The 25885-nt window shown below is 38.6% G+C and overlaps 1 protein-coding gene across 4 annotated transcripts in view; it reads right to left on the bottom strand.

The window, feature by feature from the left end:
• Alms1 (ALMS1 centrosome and basal body associated protein) overlaps positions 1-25885 on the bottom strand; it is a 127689-nt gene that overhangs the window by 34420 nt on the left and 67384 nt on the right. For all 4 annotated transcript variants that reach the window (XM_075983694.1, XM_075983696.1, XM_075983697.1 and 1 more), the window contains 4 exons: positions 17627-17856; positions 16155-16280; positions 8444-8599; positions 2723-2854 (listed from right to left, as the gene is read on the bottom strand). In XM_075983694.1, the coding sequence (XP_075839809.1) occupies positions 2723-2854; positions 8444-8599; positions 16155-16280; positions 17627-17856 (644 nt within the window). The remainder of the gene's footprint in view (positions 1-2722; positions 2855-8443; positions 8600-16154; positions 16281-17626; positions 17857-25885) is intronic.

Below are 25885 nucleotides of genomic sequence, written 5' to 3'. Positions count from 1 at the left end.
AAAGCCACTAAATATCCACAGGTCACAGTGTTTATAATGAGCAGGGAAGCTTTTTGGAGCTGGTCCTTACATTCTAGAAGACCACTGAAAGAGCTTAGGTTTTATTCCCAAGGACAATGAAAACTAAAGTGTATCAGGAGATAAACAAAATCAAAATGATTTCAGAAACATTCAGTTAGCAATAACAAAAAAGTAGTAAAATTTTGGGGTGTTTCCCTGAATGCAATTCTACAGTCTAAGAAAAACAGTATGTAAAAAAGAGAAGTGCTTTATGTTCTAAAATATGTCTCTAGTTCATAATTGTAGCATAAATTCCAGCTGTCCTCCAATACATATTTTCTTTTTCCTCCAAAAGAGCTGACCATACAATTGTACCACAAAGTCATGTGCTCAACAATGTTCACAGCAGCATTATTTGTAATAGTCAGAACTTGGAAACAACCTAAATGCTCCTTGACCAAAGAATGAATAAGAAAAATGTGGTACATATACACAATGGAGTACATACAGCAGAAAAAAATGACAACTTGAATTGTGAGCAAATGAATAGACCTAGAAAACATTGTATTGAGTGAAGTAACCCAAACCCAGAAAGACAAGTATCATATGAAAACCAGCCTACAACTCACAATCCCAGAGAACCTAGGGAACAAAGAGGATCCTAAGAGAGACACACATGGATGTAATCTACATGGGAAGTAGAAAAAGACAAGATCTCCTGAGTAAATTGGGAGCATGGGGACCATGGGAGAGGGTAGAAGAGGAGGGGAGAGGAGAAAATATATATCTCGATAAAAACAAAAATAATAGCTGAGCCTGTTACCAGAATAAAGGCTCAGACTCCTTGGAAATACCAGTTATGTGAGCTCATGACTCAGGCTGACCTCTAGGATGGAAGGGAAGTGTAACATTTAAAAAGCTCCCCTAAGGAAGAACAGGCTTTTCTCTTTTCCCTTTCTTCCTGCTGAGGGGAGGCCAGCTGATGGTACAACTTGAGAATGAAGGCCAGAAAGGTCAACAATAGAGGAAGAAAGAGCATTGTTCCCTGAGCTCTGGATTTTTTTTTTTTGATTTTTCGAGACAGGGTTTCTCCGTAGCTTTTGGTTCCTGTCCTGGAACTAGCTCTTGTAGACCAGGCTGGCCTTGAACTCACAGAGATCCACCTGCCTCTGCCTCCCGAGTGCTGGGATTAACTGCCCGGCTTATTACATTTCTATTTATCTATTTATCTTCTTGAATCTATTTATCTATTTATCTTCTTGAATATAGGACTTAGTTTCATTCCACTTCCTGGTTCTCCTTTTTCCTCCAATTTTACATTTTGTAATTTACCCTGCTCAGCTTGCTGGGATTAAAGGCGTGCGCCACCACCGCCCGGCTCTGAGCTCTGGATTTTTATAAGAAATGCTTTCTTGTCTGTTTTGAACTCTGTTACATTTTGGGTTTTTATCTTTTAGAGCCAAACCTAATACTAAGTTAAACATGCTACTACAGATAATTTCAGCATAATCCTATTGAAGTAAAATAACTTCCAAAATAAACAAGTAGAATATCTAAAGAGTAAACCACTTTTGCACAACAATGATATGAGAGACTATCTTTATAAAACATTGTATAACCTATATTAGAGACCATTTTAACTCAGTTAAAATGTATAGCAATGATGTGGGATTCCCTTCTGTATGTTGTGAATACCATTGGTTAATAAAGAAACTGTTTTTGGCCTGTGATAGGGCAAAAAAATAGAGGTAGACAGGGAAAACTAAACTAAAGGCTGGAAGAAAGGAGGTGGAGTCAGAGAGAAGCCATGGAGCCACTGGAGACAGACGTGCTGAAACTTTGCTGGTAGGCAATGACCTCGTGGTGATGCACAGATTAATGGAGATGGGTTAGATTAAGATGTAAGAGTTAGCCAATAAGAAGTTAGCGCTAATGGGCCAAGCAGTGAATTAAATAAATATAGTCTCTGTGTGATTATTTCGGGGCTGAGATCTGGAAATCACAAGCGGCCTCCTCCAACATAGCATAGTTTAATAAATTCAACAACTGGTATCACTGCTATTCATTTTTAAAATATTCTAAAGAGCAGAAAAAATTAAAAGGAGCTATAAAAATTCAACAAAACAAGATCTTATAGGCATAATCTAAACATGGTAATACTTCATAATAATGACTTGGAAACTGTATACAAAAAAGGAGGAGGGAATAAGAGGAAGAAACTTTGCATTCCAAATGAATCATACGGCAACAATTAACACAAACTATGTAAGGCGAACAGCAGAAACAAGGGGGAATGTAATAGTTCTATCAGATAGAGGATTAATTCTATGAACAATAAAGAAAAGACAAAAACAAGAATATGAACAAGGATTATGGTAACAAAACAAACAAAAAACTATATTTCATGTGGAAAGTACACTGTGATAGTGAAATGAACTACCGCAAAAGGGAAAAGCTCCTGGTAAGTCAATTTCTGACGATAAGATTCAAAAGGTCTGCATAAATATCTTCAAAAGTTTTTAAATATCAACTTTATCCATACCAAAGTCAACCAAACAGTAGCTAGAACCCTCAGCTGCTTTGTGTGAGCAAGCGAGAAGGAGGCCTGGAGATAGCAGAGAGAGACTGGAGAGCACACAGCTGCTCAGGCGGCTTGCGATTTTCAAGCAACAGTCTTTGCAGAACAGAGGAAACCAGTGCCCAAACAATCCAGTTCAGCTACCTGCAGTGTCCTGCAAGGAACTTCTTTCTTCAGGCCATGCCATCTTGGTCACAACCGGTCTACTGATGATCTCTTTCTGTTTTTCGTCTGAGACATTCTGATCCCCAGTGACGGGCACTTGAACTGGGGCCTCTGGATAAGAACATTGATTCCAGAGAGAAAAAGATAATAAACAAAAGTCAAGCAAATTTCCTGTCCCTCCCTAACACACAGCCACCCCCACATATAAATGAGGGGGAAAAGACCCTAGGCTCTGGTTTGGAAGACTGGAATATGAATTAGAAAGTTTGCCATATCTTTCAATGCACAACATCAGTTTAAATAAAGTAACATTTAAAAACCTTTTACTAGTCTGATGAAACCACAATCTCCTTTCTTTCAAATCAATTATGGTTTTCAAAGTAAAAATGCAGGTTTAAACAATTCCTTGGAGTTCTTTGGTCTTTTCAAAGTTTTTACCAATTGTGGAGCTATTTAATATACCATATAGTCAAGAAAAATACTTATACTATCTAGATACAACATTCTCTATATCTCATGTAGTTAAAACTTTTAAGCTTGTCTGATACTTCTTCCCTCCTTGGTCATATTATCTTCTCTTACCTCTAACTACCCATATTTTTCAAGAGAGAAATCAGACAATGTAACCAACAATGAGACACACAACGAAGAGCCAGCCTTGACTTTACTCACCCAGAAATCTCTTTTCTTTCAAATCAATTGTTTTTCTCCTTATTGCTATTACTTCAGTCCTAATTTTTCATCTAATTCTCTAGAATCTTTAATATTTTAGACATATTAGGAGCCTAAAATGTATTAAAAACTTGACTTAAAAAATAAAACATTACAGATATAGTTACCTGACTTTATTCCCTTCTTAGTAGCACCCTTTATACTGGACTTGCGTATCTCTCAATATCTTTAGCATGTTGCATTAATAAAAAAATAGTTTTAACAATCTATACTCATAATTTACAGCCTTAGAGCATGCCTTCTGACTTAACATGCCTGAGACTAGTCATAATAGTCAATATATGCAGTATTCTTCTGTCTTAACCCATCAACCCATCTACTGACCAACATCTGGCTATTTCTGTTTATTTTTTATGTTGAAAAGCAGTACACTGAGCATTCCAGTAACATTTCCCATTGATTTTTACTAGTTCCAAACATCTTTTTTAAAAATCTGTATCTTTTAACAGATTACAATATCTTTCACGTGCCAAGTTTTTCATGTTAATAACTTCATCAGCCCCCCCTCCAGGAATCAATGTCTCATGTCGCTTCTAGACTGTGGACTGGAGATGCAGCTCAGTTGCTGAAGTACTTGCCAAGTAGCATGCACACATTAACTCTTGAACTTGATCTGCAGTACCACAGAAACTGGGACTGGTGACCGGGTAGTAATAGTCTTTAATCCCGGCACTCAGGAGGCAGAGACGGGCGGATCTCTATGAGTTCAAGGCCAGCCTGGTCTACAAAGTTCCAGGAGAGCCTTCAAAGCTAAGGAGAAACCCTGTCTGGAAAAACCAAAACCCAAAACAAACAAAAACAAAAACTGGGAATCATAGCAAATGTCTGTGATACCTGTATGGAGTGGTGGAATGGGAGGCAAACCAGATAGCAGCGGTTAAGCTGAACTACATAACAAGTTCAAAACTGGCCTAAGATACACGAAACAGTGTGGTGGTTTTAAAGAAAATGGCCCAATAGGAAGGAACATTATTAGGAGATGTGGCTTTGTTGGAGTGGGTGTGGCATCACTGGAGGAAGTGTGTCACCGTGGGGGCTTTGGGGTCTCCTATGCTTAAGCTACGCTCAGGGCAGCACACAGGTGCATCTAGTGCTTGCAGATCAAGATGCAGCGCTCCTTCACCAGCACCATGTCTGCCTGCATGCCACCAGGAAGATAATGGATTCATGCTCTGAAACTGTAAGCCAGCCCCAATTAAATGTTTGCCTTTATAAGAGTTGTTGTAGTCAAAGTGTCTCCTCACAACAATAGAAACCCTAAGACACCCTAGCTCAAAGGATGAAATTCTGAATTATTTCAGAGACATAGGGGTATAAATTTTAAATTTTGCTTTTTCATTGCATATGGCTATCATATATTTTTGTTCAGTGTGCAGACAGGATTTCTCTGACTTTTCTTACATATGCTATCAATTTTCTAAGCAGTACCATGACTGGCACACCATCTCTCTTTTAAGTTCCCACATTTGTTTGTTTGTTTGTGGGTCACATTATACTTTATTTTTTTATTTTTAGAAAATAATTTTCTTTTAGAGATTATAATTATAACATTTCCCTAAAGCATGATTAATAAAACCTCAAATAAAATTGGGGTTCGCCAGGCAGTGATGGCGCAAGCCTAAATTTAATCCCAGCACTTGGGAGGCAGAGGCAGGTGGATCTCTGTGAGTTCGAGGCCAGCCTGGTCTACAAGAGCTAGTTCCAGGATAGACACCAATGACTACAGAGAAACCCTGTCTCAAAAATCAAAAAAAGGAAAAAGAAAGAGAAAAGAAAGAAAGGAAGGAAGGAAGGAAGGAAAGAAGGAAGGAAGGAAGGAAGGAAGGAAGGAAGGAAGGAAGGAAGGAAGGAAGGAAGGAAGGAAGAAAGAAAGAAACTGGGGTTCAACACAAAGGCCCTAAAAACAAAGCAGCCAGCCACTGGCCCTTACCTCAACCTCAGTCCGAAATGGCGATCCTGCCTCTAGGAATCTCAGAATGAGACTGTATCTGAGTGCTATCTCCTCCCATTTTATAATCTTCTCTAGGGCTGAAATTAAAGACATGCACTGCCTGGTTTCTCTGGCAACTAGTGTGGCTACTGAGATTAAAGGTATGTGTTACCACTGCCTGGCTATAAGGCTGACCAGTGTGCCTCTTTTACTTTCCCGATCCCTAGGCAAGCTTTATTTATTAAAAACAACTGAAATTTCACTACATTTCCCCTCTCCTCCCCAAACCTTCTCCTATAACTCTTGCTTCTTTTTAAATTCATGGCGGCAGCAGTATGTGTGTATATTAATGTATTATTTATTTATTTATGTATGTATTCCTAAATATATAAATACAACATGATCAGTCTTATGTTACTGGTATGTATATGTCTTCAGGGCTGGCCACTTGGTGTGCTCTTCCTCAAGGAAGGCTATTTCTCCAGTTCTCAACAATCCTTAGTTTCCTATAGTTTTGTCTAGAGTTGAGGCCTCATAAGCTTTCCTTCCATGATAGTGTGTTATTATTATTGTCTTTACTAGACACATCGGTAAGTAGAGTTTTCACCCCTCATAAAGAAAACTTCTCTTTATAATAGACAAAGCACATTTACAGAAAATCACAACTGATAAAAACGCAGAGTTGTATAGCTCAGTCCCAACTGACCCATCTATAACTCAATTCCTGCACCTAAGACTCAGGGATCACTGTAGAAGAATGGGTAAAGGGATTTTACGAGTCAGAGAAACAGGACATTTGTTCTGAGATTCTGTCTCCTAGAAACGTCAGACACCATACCCATAAAGTCTTACCAATATGGTTGCTTCCTACACTTCTGGTTTTTTGTTGTTTTTTTTTTTTTTTTGTTTTGTTTTTCGAGACAGGGTTTCTCTGTGACTTTGGAGCCTGTCCTGGAACTAGCTCTGTAGACCAGGCTGGTCTCGAACTCCCAGAGATCCGCCTGCCTCTGCCTCCCGAGTGCTGGGATTAAAGGCGTTTTACAAACAATATTTAGCAAGTTACATATAAAATTCTGGTGCTGGTACAACAAGCTCTCTTATTGAGCCCAGAGATTAATTTAATGACAACTGAAAACTTTTATTACTATTATGTCTAATTCTCTAATTATGTAGGACTTCCTTAATGAATTTCAATTTTAGAATTGTCTCTATGGTACTCTTGCATGTACTTTAGGCTCATTTCTAATAACCTTATCTTTTACACATCTTTTTAAAAAGATTTTAATTGTCCTAGTAAACATCTGTATAAAAACGCAGGACTGTCACTAATTATTGAACAATATGTGTGTAACCTTATACAGATCAAGAAATAAAATCTGAATAGCAGCCTATTACTCATTCTTTCTTCCCATTTTATTCAACACTTGATTTTAAGATTCATAAAAACTGAAGAGAAAGCAGAGTGTATAATACCTGATTTTAAATACAACAAATGCATCAGAAATGCCTGAACTGTGTATAAACGGATAATACAAAATATATGTTTTCCTTCCTTCATTCACACTATGTTTATGAAGTTCATTGTGTGTTGTTACATACACTTACCCTTTTCTCCGTGTCTGTAAGCATTCAATAGTGTTAACACCACAAGTTACCTATTTTATTAAAGAAATATTGGCCACTTGAGTGGGTTCTAGCTTGAAACTACTTACAAACAGATTGAAGAATCTGTGCGGGGCTACGGGTATAGCTCAATGACAGAATGCATGTTTAGCCTATGTGAGGCCTGAATTCAAAACCCAGCAACACACATAAACTGTCAGAATATTAATTTACACTCTGACTGTCAGTGAATAAGTTCTCATTATCCACAGCACAGCGTTTTTCATTTCAGCCACTCTAATGAGTACAGAAAGCTACTGCTGTTTTAATTTGTATCCCCAGATTATCAACAAAAATAAAAGTTTTATAATGCTGCTATTGGGTATTATATAGTCTCTTTTGTTCAATTTCTACTAAGCAGAATGTCTTCTTCACACTACTTCTTTATATATTCAGAATATATTTTGTGGAATGTGCACACTGTAATATTTACTTCCGCTCTGATTTGCCTTTATTTACTGTTCACATTTTATAGAATTTTTTTACTTTAATATTCCTTATCTGGCAAGAGTTGCCAGTTTTACTTTCTGTTTTGGTTTTTGGAAAGGAATCCAGTTTAATGAAATTTTTCCTTTTCTAAAATTAAGAAGGCATACTCTTGCATTTCTTATAGAAGATCTACCTATCAGTTCATCTACTTCCCTACTAATCTATGTTCCTATGTTTTGGTTAATTTTTTCTAAAACAGCCTCTCACTGGAACTAGCAATCTTCCTGCAATTTTAAATATATTATACTTTCAGAAAATGGCTGCTCTCTATCTAGAGAAAAAGTTGAAAATTCAACAGTTTGACCCAAGAAACCAAGTGTCTGAATGAAATTGGTGGGATCTGAAAGGACTGATAGAGGCCTGATGTGGAAGAGTGGCTGTGCTGTCGACAGGACACAGCCAGGGCTCAGCTGAAGGCGACCAGTGTCACAGAGAAATGTGAGCTAAGGGTAGTCAGACATTCTGGTCTCCCCCCGCCCAACACACACAAGCCCAAAGATTGAATTTTCACAGGTTGGCAGCAAAATAAAACATCATGTGAGCTCTCAACTCCTTGTCAAATCCTGCCAGAGTGTCACTCTGCAACATTTGGCAGAGATAAATTTATGAGAATTTTAATCACGATTTTCTGATATTTAGTATCAAAATAAGCTTGACTTGGTGTTTATTTCAACACTTGTAATACATTTTATTTATGTGAAAATGAAGTTTAAAGTTTTCCAATCTCTCTGAAGCACTTTAAATATTCTAACATTTAACTTTGCCATATATACTTAATGTAGGACAAAGTTTCCATAACAAACCAGAAAATGAATAAAGACAATATTCTCACTTCAAATAAAAAGATTCAGGAAACAAGCTGTAAAACAGGCAAGGTCACCCATTACCTGCATTATCTTTCTGAGGGGGCTTTTCCCCCTTTGTTGCGGCCCTCTTACTATAAATTCCTTCTGTATGCTTAATGTTCACAGTGGCGGAAAGGTCGTCATCTCTTGTGCCTAGCACTTGAGGTGGAAAGTCTGGGGCAATAGCATCATTGGATCCTACAGAAAAATGAGAAAATATTACACAATAGACACTAAAAATAGTCTTGCAGTCAAGAAAAACTTTTTCTTCCCTTAGACCACATCTATGAAAAGAACACATGACAAGGATGTTGCAGGCCAATTAGACCATCAGTTAAACTGAAACTCAGAGACATGTAGAATAAATTGCAAAATTATCAGACAAGAAGGAAAATGACATCAGACATGACAAAAAAAATGGGACAGTGATTAGTTCTGGGGACTACTAGCAGCTCAGGAAAGCTGCTGAAAGAAGGAAAATGACGGGGGGGGGGGAGTTGGCGGCTTCCGGTATTGATTAAAGGAAAAAGACACATTAGATAGTAGTTACCATACAAACACACACAAGGCATGTATAGGAACTAGTCAGGCTGGACAATGGAATACATTAAGAAGAGTACTATTTAAACGTAACAGCAGCATATGGAATCCTAATCCCCAATACCATAAAGTTTACTGTACATAAAATGAAATATCAAAGAAGATTCTTTTTAATCATGGAGTAATTTATAAGCTTTGACTCAGGAAGATTTGTCTAATGCTGGGATGTTCTATGTTGCATGAATAAATTGAATAAAGAGGTCACTCAAAAATGAAAGTTTAAGGCCTGTGTAGCAGCAGGAAAGTCCAGCCTCTGATGAACTGAACTTTGAACTACTGTACAAAGGTGTATTTATTGATTGTTACAAAGCTGTTTTTCCAGGTGACGTATTTCCTCACACCAGGGTCCCTATTCTCATTTAAGTCTCTCTAAAGGAAAGCATCACATGTCCCTGGTACTTCAGTCCTTATGGTGTTCTGTTTGAAATCCACAATAATCCAAGAGCTCCAGGTGTGTCAGAAGCATCTTGTGACCAAAGTCATTCAAAAACTGTAATGCCCCATTCAGAAGAACAATTTCACAAACCACAGAAAACAATCATCATTTTTCCACAATGATTTTTCAAGGTCAAATTACTTCTAGGAAACAACTAGTCACTCTAATGATTTATCCTAGATACAGGGACCCTGCTAGACTCCTACAACACAAAACACTGAAAGAGAGCTAGTCACGTACATCAGAGAAAAGAGCATAGATATGTCTAGCCTATGTGAGGCTCAATTCAATCCCCAGCACCATAAAAAATTTTTTAAAAAATATAAAAACAGACAAAAGAAAAAAACTGAAAGGAAAAATTTATGTGACAAATATTTGAAAGAATTAAACTTTCTTTTAAATGTATCTCAACATTCCTATATATAATGACAAACAGAGGGGCTGGAGAGATGGCTTAGAGTTTAAGAGCACTGCCTGCTCTGCTGGAGGTCCTGAGTTCCAAGTTTAATTCCCAGCAACCACATGCTGGCTCACAACTATCTGTAATGAGATCTGGTGCCCTCTTCTGGCCTGCAGGTACACATGTAGGCTAAAGACTGTGTACACAATAAATAAATAAATAAATAAATAAATAAATAAATAAATAAATAAATAAATCTATCTTTTTTAAAAAATTGACAGAAACTAATCTGTTATGTCACATCTATAGGCAAAAACCACACATGTAGGCTAAAGACTGTGTACACAATAAATAAATAAATAAATCTTTTTTAAAAAAATTGACAAACAGAAACTAATCTGTTATGTCACATCTATAGGCAAAAACCATTCCTGGACATGTAAAGGCTTATCGTAACTACAAACTTCTATAAAACTGTTTGCCTTTCTAGACCAGGATCTAGAAACATATACAATTTCCTGAGCTCCTAATACTTGCATAATTAATATATAGCTGTTATAGTGATAGAATGTTTATGATAGTTATGACTGAACAAGTACCAGTCTCATTGATTTCAAACAGCCTGCAAGTTTCCTACTAAGTCTTCTAGATCAAGTATACAGATGACATGAATCTTCTCATCTTACCTGGTTATCACTTTCTGTCCCTTGCCACTTAGCTCTCTGACAAGTTCTATTATCCTTTCTTCTAACAAGTCTCCAGTGCTACAGTTCCTCCACAACCAGACCTTCCTCTTCCTAGGTATACTATAACTACCAAGAAATGGTTGGTAAAAAATAAATGCTTAAGCAAGACATAGTGGCATACGCCTTTAATCCCAGTACTTGGAAGGGAGAGGCAGGTGAATTTCTGAGTTCATGGCCAGCCAGGTCTACATAGTTAGTTTCAGAACAGCCAGTTACATAGAGAGACCCTGTCTTGAAAAAAACAAAACAAAACAAAGACCAATGAATGAATGAATAGCGTAGAGAGACCCTGCTTTGAAAAAAAAACAACCAATAAATAGACAAATAAATAAATAGATGCTTCCAAGAGTTTCCTTTCTTTTATGCTTCAGATTTTAACAATAAAGGATACAGATAATTTTTATACCATGTTAATAGAAAGTAAAAATAGATGCCACTTCTCTATACATTTTAAGCTCCTATATATTGTGGTTGAACACAACTCTAATTGGTAGCTATTCTTACCAATCTTTCTACAAACCAGAGCACATGTCTGGAGCAACCAACAACATGAACAATCAGCCTTTTTCTCCCAAGAGTGGTGACCAGGTCAGTGGGGTTAAGCACAACAGATAATTTCTCACAGTTGCAGTGGATGAGCAAGAGAAGAGGCAGCTGGAGAAGAGTGCAGACAAGCATGTACACAATAGAGAGTATGCTCTTATATCTGGCATTTGTGCAGAGCTGAAATACATGTGGATATGGATTTCTATCTGGGGCAGAAAGAGTTAACTTACTTCTTCCAGAACAGTAATTAGAGATCTGGACCCTTGTTGATCATTTGTGTATTTTTATAAAAGCATTCATCTATGATGCAAATAGAGCCTCTTCATGTTACTCCTTGCCAACATCTTTATGTGGCTGTATAACAATACCTCTCTATTCACATGCCCAAAGCAGATACTTATATCATCTTCCTCACACCTGCTTCTTAGTCTCCATCTTAGGAAATGTCATTCCTACTTACCCAGTGTTCACCGTGGGAAACTAAAAATCATTTTTTCCAATTGCCTTATCCTACACTTTTGGCATTCTAACAAGTCCAGAGGAAGTGTTTCCTGTGTCTGCTTACTTCTTCTGTTTGATGTCACTCTAAACTTTTCCCAGTACTACAAATCCTTCTTCTAAGTGCTGTCTCCACTAACGCTTTGGCTCTCAATCTCCCACTTCCCATCTACAAGCTATGATCTCCGTATGAAAAATTGGAAAAAATTTACAAATATAAATCAAACTATAGCTACCTACTGCAGCAAAGCACAAATGTTTTTAAATTGCTTACAACCCTGCATGATCTACTGTCAACCACGTTTGGCCACCACTCTGTTTTCTTTCTGTTAAAGGTTCCTGTTCCAGGACTCAGCAAAGCAGATCAAATTGAATCACTTGTGCTAATGACATACAAGCAAACTCAAACTGTAAGAAGTAGGATCCTGAAGAGACCAGCTTTCAAAATTATACATTTTCACCAACCAGTTGAAAAGAATCAGTTCAGCCTGAGTGGAGAAACAAAGTAACAGTAACATGCTTACCAACCTAGCATGGCATTCAGCTGGAACATGTTAATTCCTTTTAATACTCACTAGTTCAAAGAACAAATAATGCAGCATATATCAGAATGGTGTTACTTTACAAAATCCAAAGAATTATAAGTACTCCCTACTGTGTTCATTCATTCATGGGTGACAGACATATGAGGTACACATTTGGCTACTGTGAACACTACCTCTATGTGTAGTCAGAGGTGACCACTGGCAAAATGCACGGTGTCCAGAGAGGACAAGCAGGACACAAGAAAAAAGACTGTCAAATCTTGCCAAGACAGGGTAAGACAGTTTTGAAAACTTTCCTGCCTCTAGGCCTTAGACAAAGTTGGTTGCTCCAAAGTTACAAATGAGACTTTGGGTGACTGCCCAGGTAGCCAACTGTCTCTGTCATTTATAGGACATTTTGGAAGTTACTTGATTGCACTTCCTGTTTACTCAAGTAATGTCCTCACATCTTCGATGGGGTTGAAGACTAGATAGATGTAGTTACTTTCCTCGTATGACTTGGCTAAGCTTTTTATAAGACAGACTCCTTATGATAGAATAATTATTGAAACATTTAGAATATGCTTTTGCTTCATATTGTTTATGCTGATTATAATTCTAATTTTTATTTGATATTTGTTCTTATTGTATATAGTTTGTAATAGGCTTAGAACTCTCTTATTTAAACAAAAGGGGGAGGTGCTGTAAGAACTCCTTCAGCCAGCAGCCTTTAAGATACCAGCCCACTTGGACATTGCCTCTTATTCTATAAGTGCCTACGTGAAGCACACGCTTGCTTTCTTCCAGTTCCTGTTTCCTGTTCATGTAGAGGACTGTGATCTGTGAGTCTACTCTTAAATAACCCTTTAAAAATAACTTTAAAAAAAATGCTGGTTACCAAGAAGCTGTGCTTAATTCTTTTGTGTTTAGAATTCCTTTTAGAGCTCTCTCAGGTTTTATGTGGATTTAGCTGGCACATGTTGGTGCGCCAATCTGTAGTCAGAGGTTGCTCGTTCATTCCCAGCTTCTCAGACCCAAAATAATCACACAGAAACTGTATTAATTAAATCACTACTTGGCCTATTTGTTCAATCTTCTTACTGGCTAGTTTCTTACATCTAAAATTAACCCATTTCTATTGATCTGTGTATCACCACATGGCTGTGGCTTACTGGCAAGGTTCTGGCGCATCTGTCTCCTGTGGGTGGCTACATGGCTTCTTACTGACTCTGCCTTCTTTCTCCCAGAATTCAGTTTAGTTTTCCTGCCTAGCTCTATTCTGCTAAGCCACTGGCCAAAACAGCTTTATTCGTTAACCAATAAAAACAACACATATACATAAGGACTTCTCCCACTACCTATGAGCATGGATACACAGATGATTATTTAAAATACTGTTTTCATTACTTAAAAGTAGAATTGCTCAAAAAATTGTGTTTGGAGTTCTGAAAAATTGCCATGCTGTTTTCCACAGTGGCTATGCCATTTACAGTCCCATCAGCACGAAGATTCTAATTTCTTCATAGCCTCATTGACAAGTCTTTTAGAATTAGGAGTGATTCTATCAAGTGTGATGTGTGACCTGTTATTGCTCTGGGTTGTAATTGCCTGTGATGATTGATACAAAGTATCTTTTCATGTATTTGTAGGTTAATGTAGGTTCCGTGAGCATATATAAATCAAAGTATTTTGGGGGCTGGAGAGATGACTCAGTGGTTAAGAGCATTGCCTGCTCTTCCAAAGGTCCTGAGTTCAATTCCCAGCAACCACATGGTGGCTCTCAACCATCTGTAATGAGGTCTGGTGCTCTCTTCTGGCCTGCAGGCATACATGCAGAAAGAATAGTGTATACATAATAAATAAAAGAAGTGCAAAAAAATCAAAGTATTTTGTTGTTTGTTGTTGAACTGTAAGTTCTTCACATTTGTCTGAATATTGATTCCTTATAGACAAACATATGGTTTGCAAATATTTTCTCTTGTCCCATATTGGTGGAACATGCCTTTAATCCCAGCACAAGGGAGGCAAAGGCAGGAGGATCTCTGTGAGTCTGAGATTAGGCCATCTACATAGTGATGCTCCAGGCTAGCCAGAGCAGCATATTAAGACTCTATAAAACAAATCAACCTCGAATTCTATGAATTATCTTTTTGTTGATAGGATACTCTTTGGTGCACAAGCATTTCAAATTATTTTTCTATTTCTTCTTTGTTATTTATATTTTTGATATCATGTTACATTTTATGAAAATGTCATTGCCCTATGTTATTTTAATCATCAAGCCTCACATGGCAGCTCACAACCATACAGCAAAGGCAAGCCTGATATGGTGGTGCACACCTTTAATATTGACTCAGGAGGCAGAGGCAGGCAGATCTCTGTGAATTCTAGGTCAGCCAAGTCTACATAGAGCAGTGGCTCCCTACATAGAGCAGCCTGTGGGTTGCAACACCTGGAAATTTGAATGACCTTTCACGGGGGCTGCATATCAGATATTCTAAATATAAGATATTTATGTTATTTATAGCATATTACAGTTATGAATATAGTTATAGTTATGAAGTAGCAATGAAATAGTTTTACGGTTGGGGAGTCAACACAACATGAGGAATTATATTAAAGGGTCATAGTATTAGGAAGGTTAAGAACCACTGCTCTAAAGGGAAGCTCAAAAGGAGGACGTATAGGATCACAGCCATCATTAAGTCCAGGTCTGCCATCGAGTACCCTGCGCTCTTATCAGGAAAGACACAATTCTGCCAGGTGGGCAGGATGACACTGGGAAACAACTGTTCAAAAAAGAACACTGATGTACTTAAAATAATTCTGGCAATATGTAATAACTTTGCTGTGTAAATCTATCTACCTAAGATGGCCAGATTTATAGTCTCTTATCTGTATTCAAACTGTTCTAAGTATAACCTGGGCCAGAGACCCAAAAGAAATTTAAGCATGACTGTTTGGCAAATGCATAAGCCTAAAGTGCACATTGAATGATTGAAGCAAAGTCTTCTGTTCAATGCCAACTCTTATTTGGACCTTAGCCCCAGTCAGCAGGCGCTTTAATAAAATGCTCTTCTTTCACCTCTAAGTGTACAGTGTTTCTCACTGGGAAGGCACATCATTAATCTTACACTTTTGCTCCCGCCTTTGCGGCAACTTAATTTAATGGTGTCCCACAGAACTCTGGTATTTGTTCCTTCTTCTCTTTTGTTTGTTCTCACATGAAGTCATCTCAATGGACCTATCTTTAGACTCACTGTTTCTTCTGCCTGATCGTCTTCTGTTGAGCTCCTCTAGCAAATTAATTTTCCCTGCTGTGCTTCTTAAGTCCAGAATTATAATGTGGCCCCTTCTTATAATTTGTATCTCTTTATAATGTTGTTTATCTGGTAAGGCCTTAGTTCTCAAAAAGCCATTTAAGTTAGATCACTGAACATATTTTAACTAGTTTAGTATTTGTCTAGTAAGTCCAACATCTGGGATTCCTCAGGCACTTTTTTTTCTTTGTATGGAACATACTGTGTCTTGTGTTTTTCCTTAATATTTTTAGCTGCAAACTTGGACATTTAAATAATACAGTATAGCAACTGTTAAAGTTAGATTCTACTCCCATTGTGTTTAGTAATTTCTGAACCAAGACTATAAAGACTACACTTAACTGTGTAAGGCCACTCAAGTTTCTACTCAATTTGCATAGTGGCGGGCTAATGCCTGTATGAAGACTGCCTTAAACAGCTGAAACCAGTGAGTCTTCATGTCTTTGGGCTCTATGCTCAATCTAAAGGGACTTTGACACCAACCCAGGCAGTTGTCAACTCAGTTTTAGCCTTCTTTTTTTTCTTACACAAAATAACTCACTTATAAATCAAACAATTCACTTATGAATCAACCAGAGGTTGAGGCATCAAAACCTCCATATTTCTCTAAAAGGTTTCACAATCAACCAGCCAATACACTCTATTTCTGAAAATAAAATCTTGGATAATTTTTTGCATAATACCTGAATGTGAGCTCTCAACAGTGGTATCTGATTTGGAATCCAGATCTGAAGAAACTGTTTTTAATTGTGGAACATAGTACATCGTTGAACTTCCCGATGGCTTATATGGTAACAGTACGGGCTGGGCTGAGGAGTAAAGATCAGAACCGTTAGTAAGAAAGCAGCACTGACTCTAACACATGCCAAGCACCTTATACCTGCCAGGCAGTGTTCACATGAAGTGTAACACATATTGTGAAGGATTAGGAACAGGAAAGAAATCAAACCAGGATGAGGCTTAAGTAGGACGAGGGGTGCATTTTCAGCAATTTATTCCATAAGTAGATAGCTCTAACTATAAAGCAGTTTATCTTACTTTACTCCTACAGACATAAGAAAATAAGTCCACTTCACTTTTTGTATAACAATTTCAAAATAAAGTTATTATAAAAATATGATTTTGAACATTAAGAAAATATACAGATGTAAAAAAGACAAGGTATGACTATTTAAAGATAAGTTTAATTAGATTCTATGTTTTTCTTCTGTTTACACACTCGTTATTGTAAAATAAAAAGTTAGAGTTCAGTTCTTCTGTTTTATAATAATAGAATATTAATTTTTAGCCTATTCATACATAGAGAACTCTGATATAAATGTAGGTTTAAAATTTTTTAACAGTTGAGTGTTTCTGCTACCATCATAAAAGCAACATATTCCTGGCAAGACTGCAATTGTCCCATAGCCTGAATCTCAGAAACAGGCATTTGGAGGCACACCTAAACTACATTTGCCCTCTGAAACCTAACTCTGCCAAACTCCAACTGGCTCATAAGCCTGAGACAGAAAGGCAATGTTTTTATTTTAAACAACAGAAAATAATACATACCTGTGTGTAAGAGTATGTGTGAATTTATATATATTGGGTAATATTACAGACTGGTCTAGGGCCTGGTGCACGCTAGGTAGGCATACACACTATCATTGAGCTACATCCACTAGCATCCATGGAAATATTTTTTTTCATTTACGTAGGTATGTGTTCATGTTTACACATATGGGGGTGCATGAGCACATGTGCATACATATGTTCACATTTCCATACAGTAGGATTAATGTTCAACCTGAGTAACCAGTGACAGTTTCATAAGCAAGAAATACATCATCACTGTGCACTATAAAAAAGTCTCATGTGTCATATTACTATGAGCCAAATGCCTGCCCTAAACAGTTCTTACATACTAATAGTATTTTTACAAAAATCATAGGACAATGTCAGTAAGCCATAAACAGCATGAATTGCAACATACTCTTGTTAAGGCCTTCAAAATTAAGATGGAAATCCTATTCTTTTCACAGGTATGCAAACAAAAACTGAATATAGTAACTTTGTAGCAAAATGAGGTTTAATGATGAGAAAAACAGTAACATTTCAAAGACAATTACACATAAAAGGGATGGTTATGATGTAAAACTCAGTTATAGTCCCTTACTGTCTTTGCCAAGAGAAGATGTGATTTCTTGCATCGAAGATGATGAGGCAAACTTGGGTGGCTTTTGACCCATGGCGCCCAAAGCTTCCTGTCCATAATCATCAACATTAATAAAAATTTCAGAAGAAAACGTGGTCTTTTCTGGACTTTCTGTTGTTATCTGAGTGCCTGCATCAGATGATAACTTCCCAGAGGATGTAGGAAAGGGAGCCTTATTCTGTTCTTGTAAACTAATGGGGAGGGGGGAAAAAAAGGCAGAACAGCTCATATCTTTGGTAAAAAATATTTAAGTAATTAGGCATTTGTAAATATAGTGATCTGACATGTAATAACCCATTTTCACAGTATTCCTCATTTTGATACATAGTAAAAAGTGATCAAGCATGTTTCTTATTATTTATTCCAAAATCTACTTTTAATCTTAACTTATAATACTATTATGTAATTTGACTGAAGAAACAGTACTTTCTAGTTGAAATTAATATATATTCATTTATATATATTTGACAATTAGTATAAAACTGTACTAAATCCCAGAGGACACAAAGATAAACGAAACCAAGTCTTATATTTCAATGGTAGAACAAGAAGTTATAAAGGGTGTGTGTGTGTAATAAAGATTATTGAGAATTTTAAATGCTTAAAAATGTTTAGAATTTTTTTTAAAAAAAAGGAAATGAATGACCGAATAACAAACATGTAGGAAGAAAGGACAGTTTTACTTTTGAAGAATTCCACTGAACATGCAGGTACCACGAAGGAAAGCTTAACTCCCACACAAACTCCTAATATAGGCTGAACTTAGTGGCTATATTTCAAAGAATACAGACTAAGAAGTGAGAAAACCAGTCAACACCTGGTCAAGGCTGACATCATAACGATGACTTATGAGTATAATTTTCCCTGTCTGATTTAAGGGTGAATTTCACCTGCGAAAGGCAAAGAGACATTTGCATTGTCATAAGAAAAAGCTACAGGCTATGTAGCCTTTAAGAATTCACTGATCACCATTCTGGAGCCTGAGAAAGCCAAGACTGAAGCAGTGACAGACTCTTTGCCTAGTGAGGGCCTATTTTCTGGTTCACAGATGTTGCCTTCTTACCATGTTTTACATAATGGAAGGGTCTATACAGCTGTTAGAAGGGGGATCGTTTGACAAAGGCATTAATCTCATTAATGAGGTACTCACTCTCACAATCTAAAAGCTTCTTTGAGGTCCTATCACCAAATACCATCAAATGGGGATTAGATTTTAACGTGAATTTTGGAGAGACTAAGTATTCAGATCATAGTATTCTTCTCCAGGTTCCCAAAATTCATGTCCTCACGTGCAAAATACATTCATTCCATCCCCAATCTTAACTCACTGCAGCAACAACTAGGAAGTTCTGCGTGTCCTCGAACACCATCTACATCAGAGGCAGATTCAATGTTCAATGTATCTGAAAACAAAATGTTCTCCATCTGAGAACCAATAACATAAATCATACCTTAAAATACAATGGTAGGACTAGCATATAATACTCATTGCAAAAAGGAAAAGGAGACAAAAGTCCCAAGCAAGTCCTAAATCTTGAATCTCAGAAGCAGTCCTCCAGTCTCCATGACTCTGGCAGACAATGCCCATGGGGCGTCTCATGGTAGAGTCACACCTGAGACGACTAAGAGATGCAGAGACAGAGTGTGAGACAGAAGTGGAGCAGTACTGTGCAGTGAACACAGAAAATTCACAGGAACCTGAAATGTCTCCTTTGAAATTACTATGTTCCCAAGGTCCTGCGCGCTGGCTCATCAGTGGGAGTGGCACCAATAGTATCTGAAATGCCTTCAGATATAGTCTTTAACATTCTTAGTGAACTGCACCTGGTTGATCCATACTTATTTTGTCATATGGCCACTTGGTCATACTACTGGTGCTCTCTGCCAAACACACTATCACATTTTCATAATACAGAAATGCTAAATATTTTCCACGTTTTAAATCTCCGCTTTTTTTCTTATTAACGACATCTTTAAATCATTTCCTTCATGCAGAAGAGGTGGTGAAAGAATGGAAGACAGGGAGGGAGGGGCTTCTCTGAAACAGTATCTTTTGGACATACATGGCCATTGCGATCATGAACTCATAGCAGCTGTGGTACCTACACAAGACCTGTGCAGGTTCTAGCCTATCAATATTCCAGCATGAACAGAGAAAGGGCTCACCAGTGAAAGAACACCACTAGCCCTGAGATCAGAGTCAAACAAACACACCCTGCCCCTATCTAATTCAGGAACTGAAATCCAACTGATCCCAGAGCACGCAATCAATCAATCCCTGAGCACAAAATCCTCCCATGCCCAGGAATTGAGCTCTTACCAAATTCCACCATGAAAATCTCCACCTCCAAAAGCTCCACCCCTATGAAACCTTTATAAGCTCCATACCTGTGCAGTTTGGGGCTGGCCTTTTCCCACTCTCCTGGATTCCTCCCTCCCAATAAATCTCTTGAATGGTGTTTGTTGTAACTACTTTCTCCCCCACGAGAACAAAGCTATAATGGCTCTTGCCAGAGCAGAGCAGAACTGCAGAATTTCTGCTGGGAAACTCCCTTAGCAGAGCAGAGCAGAGTTATAGGAGCTCTCACCAAAGCAGAACTCTAACTTTCCTTTGCTGGAGCAACATGTTTGGGCCAACTTCGCTGGGGAAAACCTCCCCTGCTGGAGCAGAGCTGTTACACTTGCATTAGGGAAACCTTTCTCTCGGAGGAAGGATGTAAAGCTTTGCTGGGGACACAGTACCCTCTGGAACAGAACTGCAACACTTCTGTTGAGATAGCTTTCTCTTCAGAGCTGTAGGTATTCCTTGACTACCAGGATACTTTTCCCTTCAGAACTGTAACATTTACTCATGAAGGCCCACCCCTTGATGAGGAATTATTAGCAATTAAAGGTTGCTGAATAAGGAAGAATTATTTGTCTTCAGGGTATAGCCATTTCTAGTTAAGTTGCTAATGATCCAGTTAATACTCTACACATACAAAATAATAATAAAGTAAAATGAATTAACACTTCTAAAAAATCATTTTTTCTTGTGTTGTATAACCAACATCTAAGGAAAAAACAAGTTCCACCCTCAACACATTGCTTAGAAATTTCATCACTTAGAAGTTCTTTTAAAAACCATTACAGCATCTAGTTTTCCTAACATATATATTGCTTTAAAATCTAGCGCCTGTGTAGAAAAGAAAGCCATCCGTGACATTTGTGATCTGACTCTGCCTTCTTTCGAGCTTGACTTGATGATCTCTGCCACTGTTCATTTTTCCTGCAAATGTAATAACTTCATTTTTCTCTTGATAGACATCTAGTCTGATCTCGTGACCTGACTATTGTACAGAGAGCAATGGTCAGCACAATATGCAGCTGCCTTTATGGCAAACTGACTTAGATTCCTCAGGAATATTCCCAGAACTAGGAGAGCTGGATCATATGGTATTACAATTTTAGTTTTTGAGGAATTGTCACACTCCTTCCACAGCAATTGTCTTAAAATTTCTATTCCCACCAACGCTGTACAAGAGTTCTTTTCCACCTTTATTCTTGCCAGCATTTGTTATTTCTTGACTAGAGTGAGATGGACTCTTTCAACTGAATCTTTCAAGAATGCTCATTTGCCCACTGGCAAAATCTCTGAGCAACCGTCCTATTTTAATAGTGAGATGTTGGGAATAAGATTGTCAACATTCCTATTCAACATAGTAAAGTCTGAGAAATAGAAAAATGGTAAACAAGTCAGAAAGGAAAAAGTCATTTCTTTGATACTAGATATTATGTACACAAATAACCCCCCCCCAAAAAAACCCTATACAGCCTTGGAATAAGTGACTATCAAATATCTAATGAGTATTATAAAATATACAAGAACTCTATCAATGTAGGAAGAAGTTAATGATGATGTAAAAAAAAAGATTCCAAGTTTCAATCAGTAGCAGATCATTAATACTATTGAAACAAACAAATTTTAATCAATTTGCAAAAATCATGGCTTAAAGGAGTCAGAGTTATGGAAACTAATACTCTAGAGAGAGGCATCCTGGTACTCCAGACAGAGGCCTGATAAAGGTAGACACACTCTCTTAAAAACACAAGATCATGAGAGTGTTCCAAAAAACATGTGGGTTGGAGTGATAGAGCAACATGACCAGCTGAGTTCTCAATTAGACAATTTTGAGCCAAAACATTAGATTAAAATCTAACACACAGTCACCAGACTTTTTAAGTAAGTAGCATCATTGGTCAGAGGAACTGCTGAAAAGCATTCCTCTTTTTGCTGAAGACTGAAAGTCTCCCCAAAGGAAAAGAGAATTCTGAAGCTGTCTACAACAGGAACATTGAAGGTAAGGAATTAAATAAAAACCCACCAGACTCTTAATCAAAAGTCAAAAGATCACTCCAAATCTTAGAGCCCTTGTGAGATGCAGTTCCCCTGGAGAAGGTGCAAATAGAGCAAAGCAAGTTCTGTAAGGGCTCAGTTCAAAGACTTTGAAGATGAAACTGAGACTTTCACAATAAGAATTAAAAATTTATAGAGTATAAAAGTTACCCAAAACTTGAGACAAATCAAACAAATTATAAACAAACATAAAAACCAAACCTGATTCAAAAGGGATTTGGTGGGGTCAATTCTGTGTTCTGTCAATTACGTTTTAAATAAACGCTGACTGGCCAGTAGCCAGACAGGAAGTAGAAGCAGGGAAATGAGAACAGGAGTATTCTGGGAAGAAGGAAGTTCTTTCACAGTCCTGCTCCGCTGAAAAAGGTCTGAGCCATGTGGCTAACATAGATAAGAATAATAGGTTAATTAATGTAAGTTATAAGAGCTAATACGAAGCCTGAGCTAATGAGCCAATCAGTTTATCATTAATGTAGACTCTCTGTGTGATTTTTCTTTGGGGCTTACCAGCTGTGGTAAAAGTAGCAGATAAAAAGTAGCAGAGATTTAAATGAGTGACATTAAACTATATTCTACTCAGAAGTGACAGGCTTTTTTCTTTGGTTTGAATTTATTTATGAGCTTAGTCTTGAACTTCTGATCCTCCTGCCTCTACTTCCTTATGCTGGGATAATAGATGTGTGGCACCATGGTCGGTATACAGTGATATACAGTGATATATGGCCACTGGTAGGAATAAGGTGAAAGAAAGGGAAAAGATATACCAGGCATATATAACCAAATACAGCTTCCTCTTCGCTTCCCTGCACCTTTCCTTTCCTGATTATTAAGGTTATTGGGTGATCAGAACAATGTGACCACCAGCAAGACGTGGGGTGACAAATGCCTACAACAAAATGCCAAGAGCACCTCAGGGTGAGGAAGATGGGTGTAAAGAAGAAGTCTAGCACAGGGTAGAAGCCAAGCAGGGCCAGAGGAGAACCCCTATGGAGATGTGGTCCTCAGGCTTTAACAGGACCTGACTGAGGAGCTTCCACAGAGGGTGGGACAGCCTGATAATGTGACGTCAGCACATACAAGAAATGAGTTGGTTGTTTCTAAGCCTTCTGGTTAAGATCAAGCTTAGAAATGGGTTAGTGTGTGTGTGTGTGTGTGTGTGTGTGTGTGTGTGTGTGTGTGTACAGTGGTAGAGCTAGAGCAATTAAGCAAAATGTTTTATATACAGGATGGCTTGGAAAATAAGATGCCAAATAGGATCTGATGGACCATGGTGCCACGGTCTAAACAGGTTGGAAGATAGCTTGGCTTAAAATTCAAAAATCACAATGAAGATGTCGACTTGAGGTAGCCTAGCATCTGGAGTCAGATTCTGAACAGGACAAAGATGGCTAAATAGAGGGGAGCCTAACATGCAATGTCACAAGCCTGGGCAAAATGAGGGAGACAGTACATGCAGAATAGTCAAGAATAGGGATTCAAAACCTAGTAGGGAGTCACTCTGAGGAGACAAAACCATTTTAGGGACACCAGGGGGGTGGTATGCAAGCTGAAAGTAGTCTAATATAATCAATGAAAGCCCAAACGGGATGAGAAGAGCATGCTCACTGAACGGTAACCACAATGCAGAATCAACATTCAAGTACTGAGTGAGGGAAAGACTGACAGAAAAATGACAGGTAGCTGCACAGCAGTTGACTGATCAGAAAAGGGAAAGCACAAACTATACTAGAGATGAAGTTTCAATCTGGCCATCTCTGTCTCTCTACAAACGTGTTCTCTCCTACTCCATAGAAAACTCAAAGGATCTCTGTCTCTATGTCCATCCATCACTAGATGAAGGTTCTATGGTGATATGTAGATATTCATCAGTATGGCAATAGGATAGGGCCATTTCAGGCTCCCTCTCATCAGCTGCCCAAGGAACTAGCTAGGGACATCTCCTTGGACACCTGGGAACCCCTCTAGGTTCAAGTCTCTTGCCAACCCTAAAATGGCTCCCTTAATTAAGATATATACTTCCCTTCTCCCATATCTACCCTTCCTCCATCCCAACCCTCCCATTCCCCCAAGCTCTCTCCTTCCTCCCCTTCTCGCTTTTCTCTCCCCATCTTCCCTTACCTCTACCCCAAGTTCCCAATTTCTGCCTGGCAATTTTGTCTACTTCCAATATCCAGGAGGATAACTATATGTTTTTCTTTGGGTTCACCTTCTTATTTAGCTTTTCTAGGATCACAAATTATAGGATCAATGTCCTTTATTTATGGCTAGAATCCACTTATGAGTGGGTACATACCATATTCATCTTTTTGGGTCTGGGTTACCTTACTCAGGATAGTGTTTAGAGACAGAGACCCACATTGGAGCACTGGACTGAGCTCCCAAGGTCCAAATGAGGAGCAGAAGGAGGGAGAACATGAACAAGAAAGTCAGGACCACGAGGGGTGCACCCACCCACAGAGACGTTGGGGCTGATCTATTGGGAGCTCACCAAGGCCAGCTGAATTTGGGACTGATGGAGCATGTGATCAAACCGGACTCTGAACGTGGCGGACAATGAGTGCTGACTGAGAAGCCAAGGACAATGGCACTGATTTTGTTTTTTTTTTTTTTTTGTTTTTTTTTTTTGGAATGAAAACTACTTTATTTCCCATAAAAAATGTTACTAGGTGGACATTATCAAGAAATTCTCTCCCATCAATAGTGGTTAGCACTCCCCAGCAGCTTCTTGGAACACTCGGTGCAGCCGTCCTCCTCCTGTGGAGGACGGCATCGCTAGTTGTTAGCTACTAATGATTTTAAAAATATTACTTCTGAGAGCTTTTAAAGCCTCAACCTTTGCCGTTGGGTGCATAGCTGGAGGAATTCTACTACTTGTTGAGAAGAAAGTGGGAAGTGGAAGCTCCTGTCCCGAGGGGGCCACAGTTGCTGCTCTCCCGTCCTGCCCACCAACCTTCTCAGCATGTCAGGCCAACGCTGTGCCCAGTTTTTCTGTTTCCTATAACACTTCACGTAGACATTTCTACTCTGTCCTAGTCTGGGCCTTATGTTTCAAAACAAGCCGCTAGCGTGCTTCGCCTCAGCTGTGGCTTCCTGAAGTGACATCTTCATGCTTCCTAGTAGCACTAAAATGCATCTGCTGGTTGACTCTCGTTTCTAGTGCTGGCCAGGCTAGCTGTGCAGGAGTATATCATTACATCAATCAAAGAAGTGTTGAGGATTCACTTCAACCGTGCGGTGGAACTGAAGGTGAGCCCCGAGCCTGGGAGTCAGGTCTGACATGCTTGTGGGGTCTCGTAGGGTGTGGGTAAGTGCCGTGGGCTCTGTCTTTGAATTCTCTCTCTCACTCCTCTCCAGGCACACAGTTTCCTCAGCTTCTCCGCTCTCAGACCAGAGGCAGCATAGTTTGGGGCGACCTTACCAGTCTTGCTGTCCCTGTTACGGGAAGATTCTAGCCTAAGTCCATCCTGGGTCGGAGCTTCATAGCGTGCGTCTTCCCTGGAGCAGGTAGCATGGCGTCTCCTGGCACTGAGTTTTGATCCTACTGCATGTACTGGCTTTGTGGGAGCCTAGCCTGTCTGGATGTTCACCTTCCTAGACCTGGATGGAGGACCTTGGACTTCACACAGGGAAGGGAACCCTGACTGCTCTTTGGACTGGAGAGGGAGGGGGAGGGGAATGGGGGAATGGGGGAGGGAAATGGGAGGTGGGGAGGAGGTGGAAATTTTTAATAATAATAAAATACAGTAAAAAAAAAGAAAACTCAAAGAAAGGAAAAGGGGGTAGGGAAGCAGACTCTCAACTATCTCCTGTCTTGGGGGTACAGA

Source organism: Microtus pennsylvanicus, chromosome 8 (assembly GCF_037038515.1).
Source record: "Microtus pennsylvanicus isolate mMicPen1 chromosome 8, mMicPen1.hap1, whole genome shotgun sequence".
Classification (NCBI taxonomy): domain Eukaryota; kingdom Metazoa; phylum Chordata; class Mammalia; order Rodentia; family Cricetidae; genus Microtus; species Microtus pennsylvanicus.
Note: the sequence above shows the minus strand (reverse complement) of the source record. Positions and strands in the feature narration are given on the sequence as shown.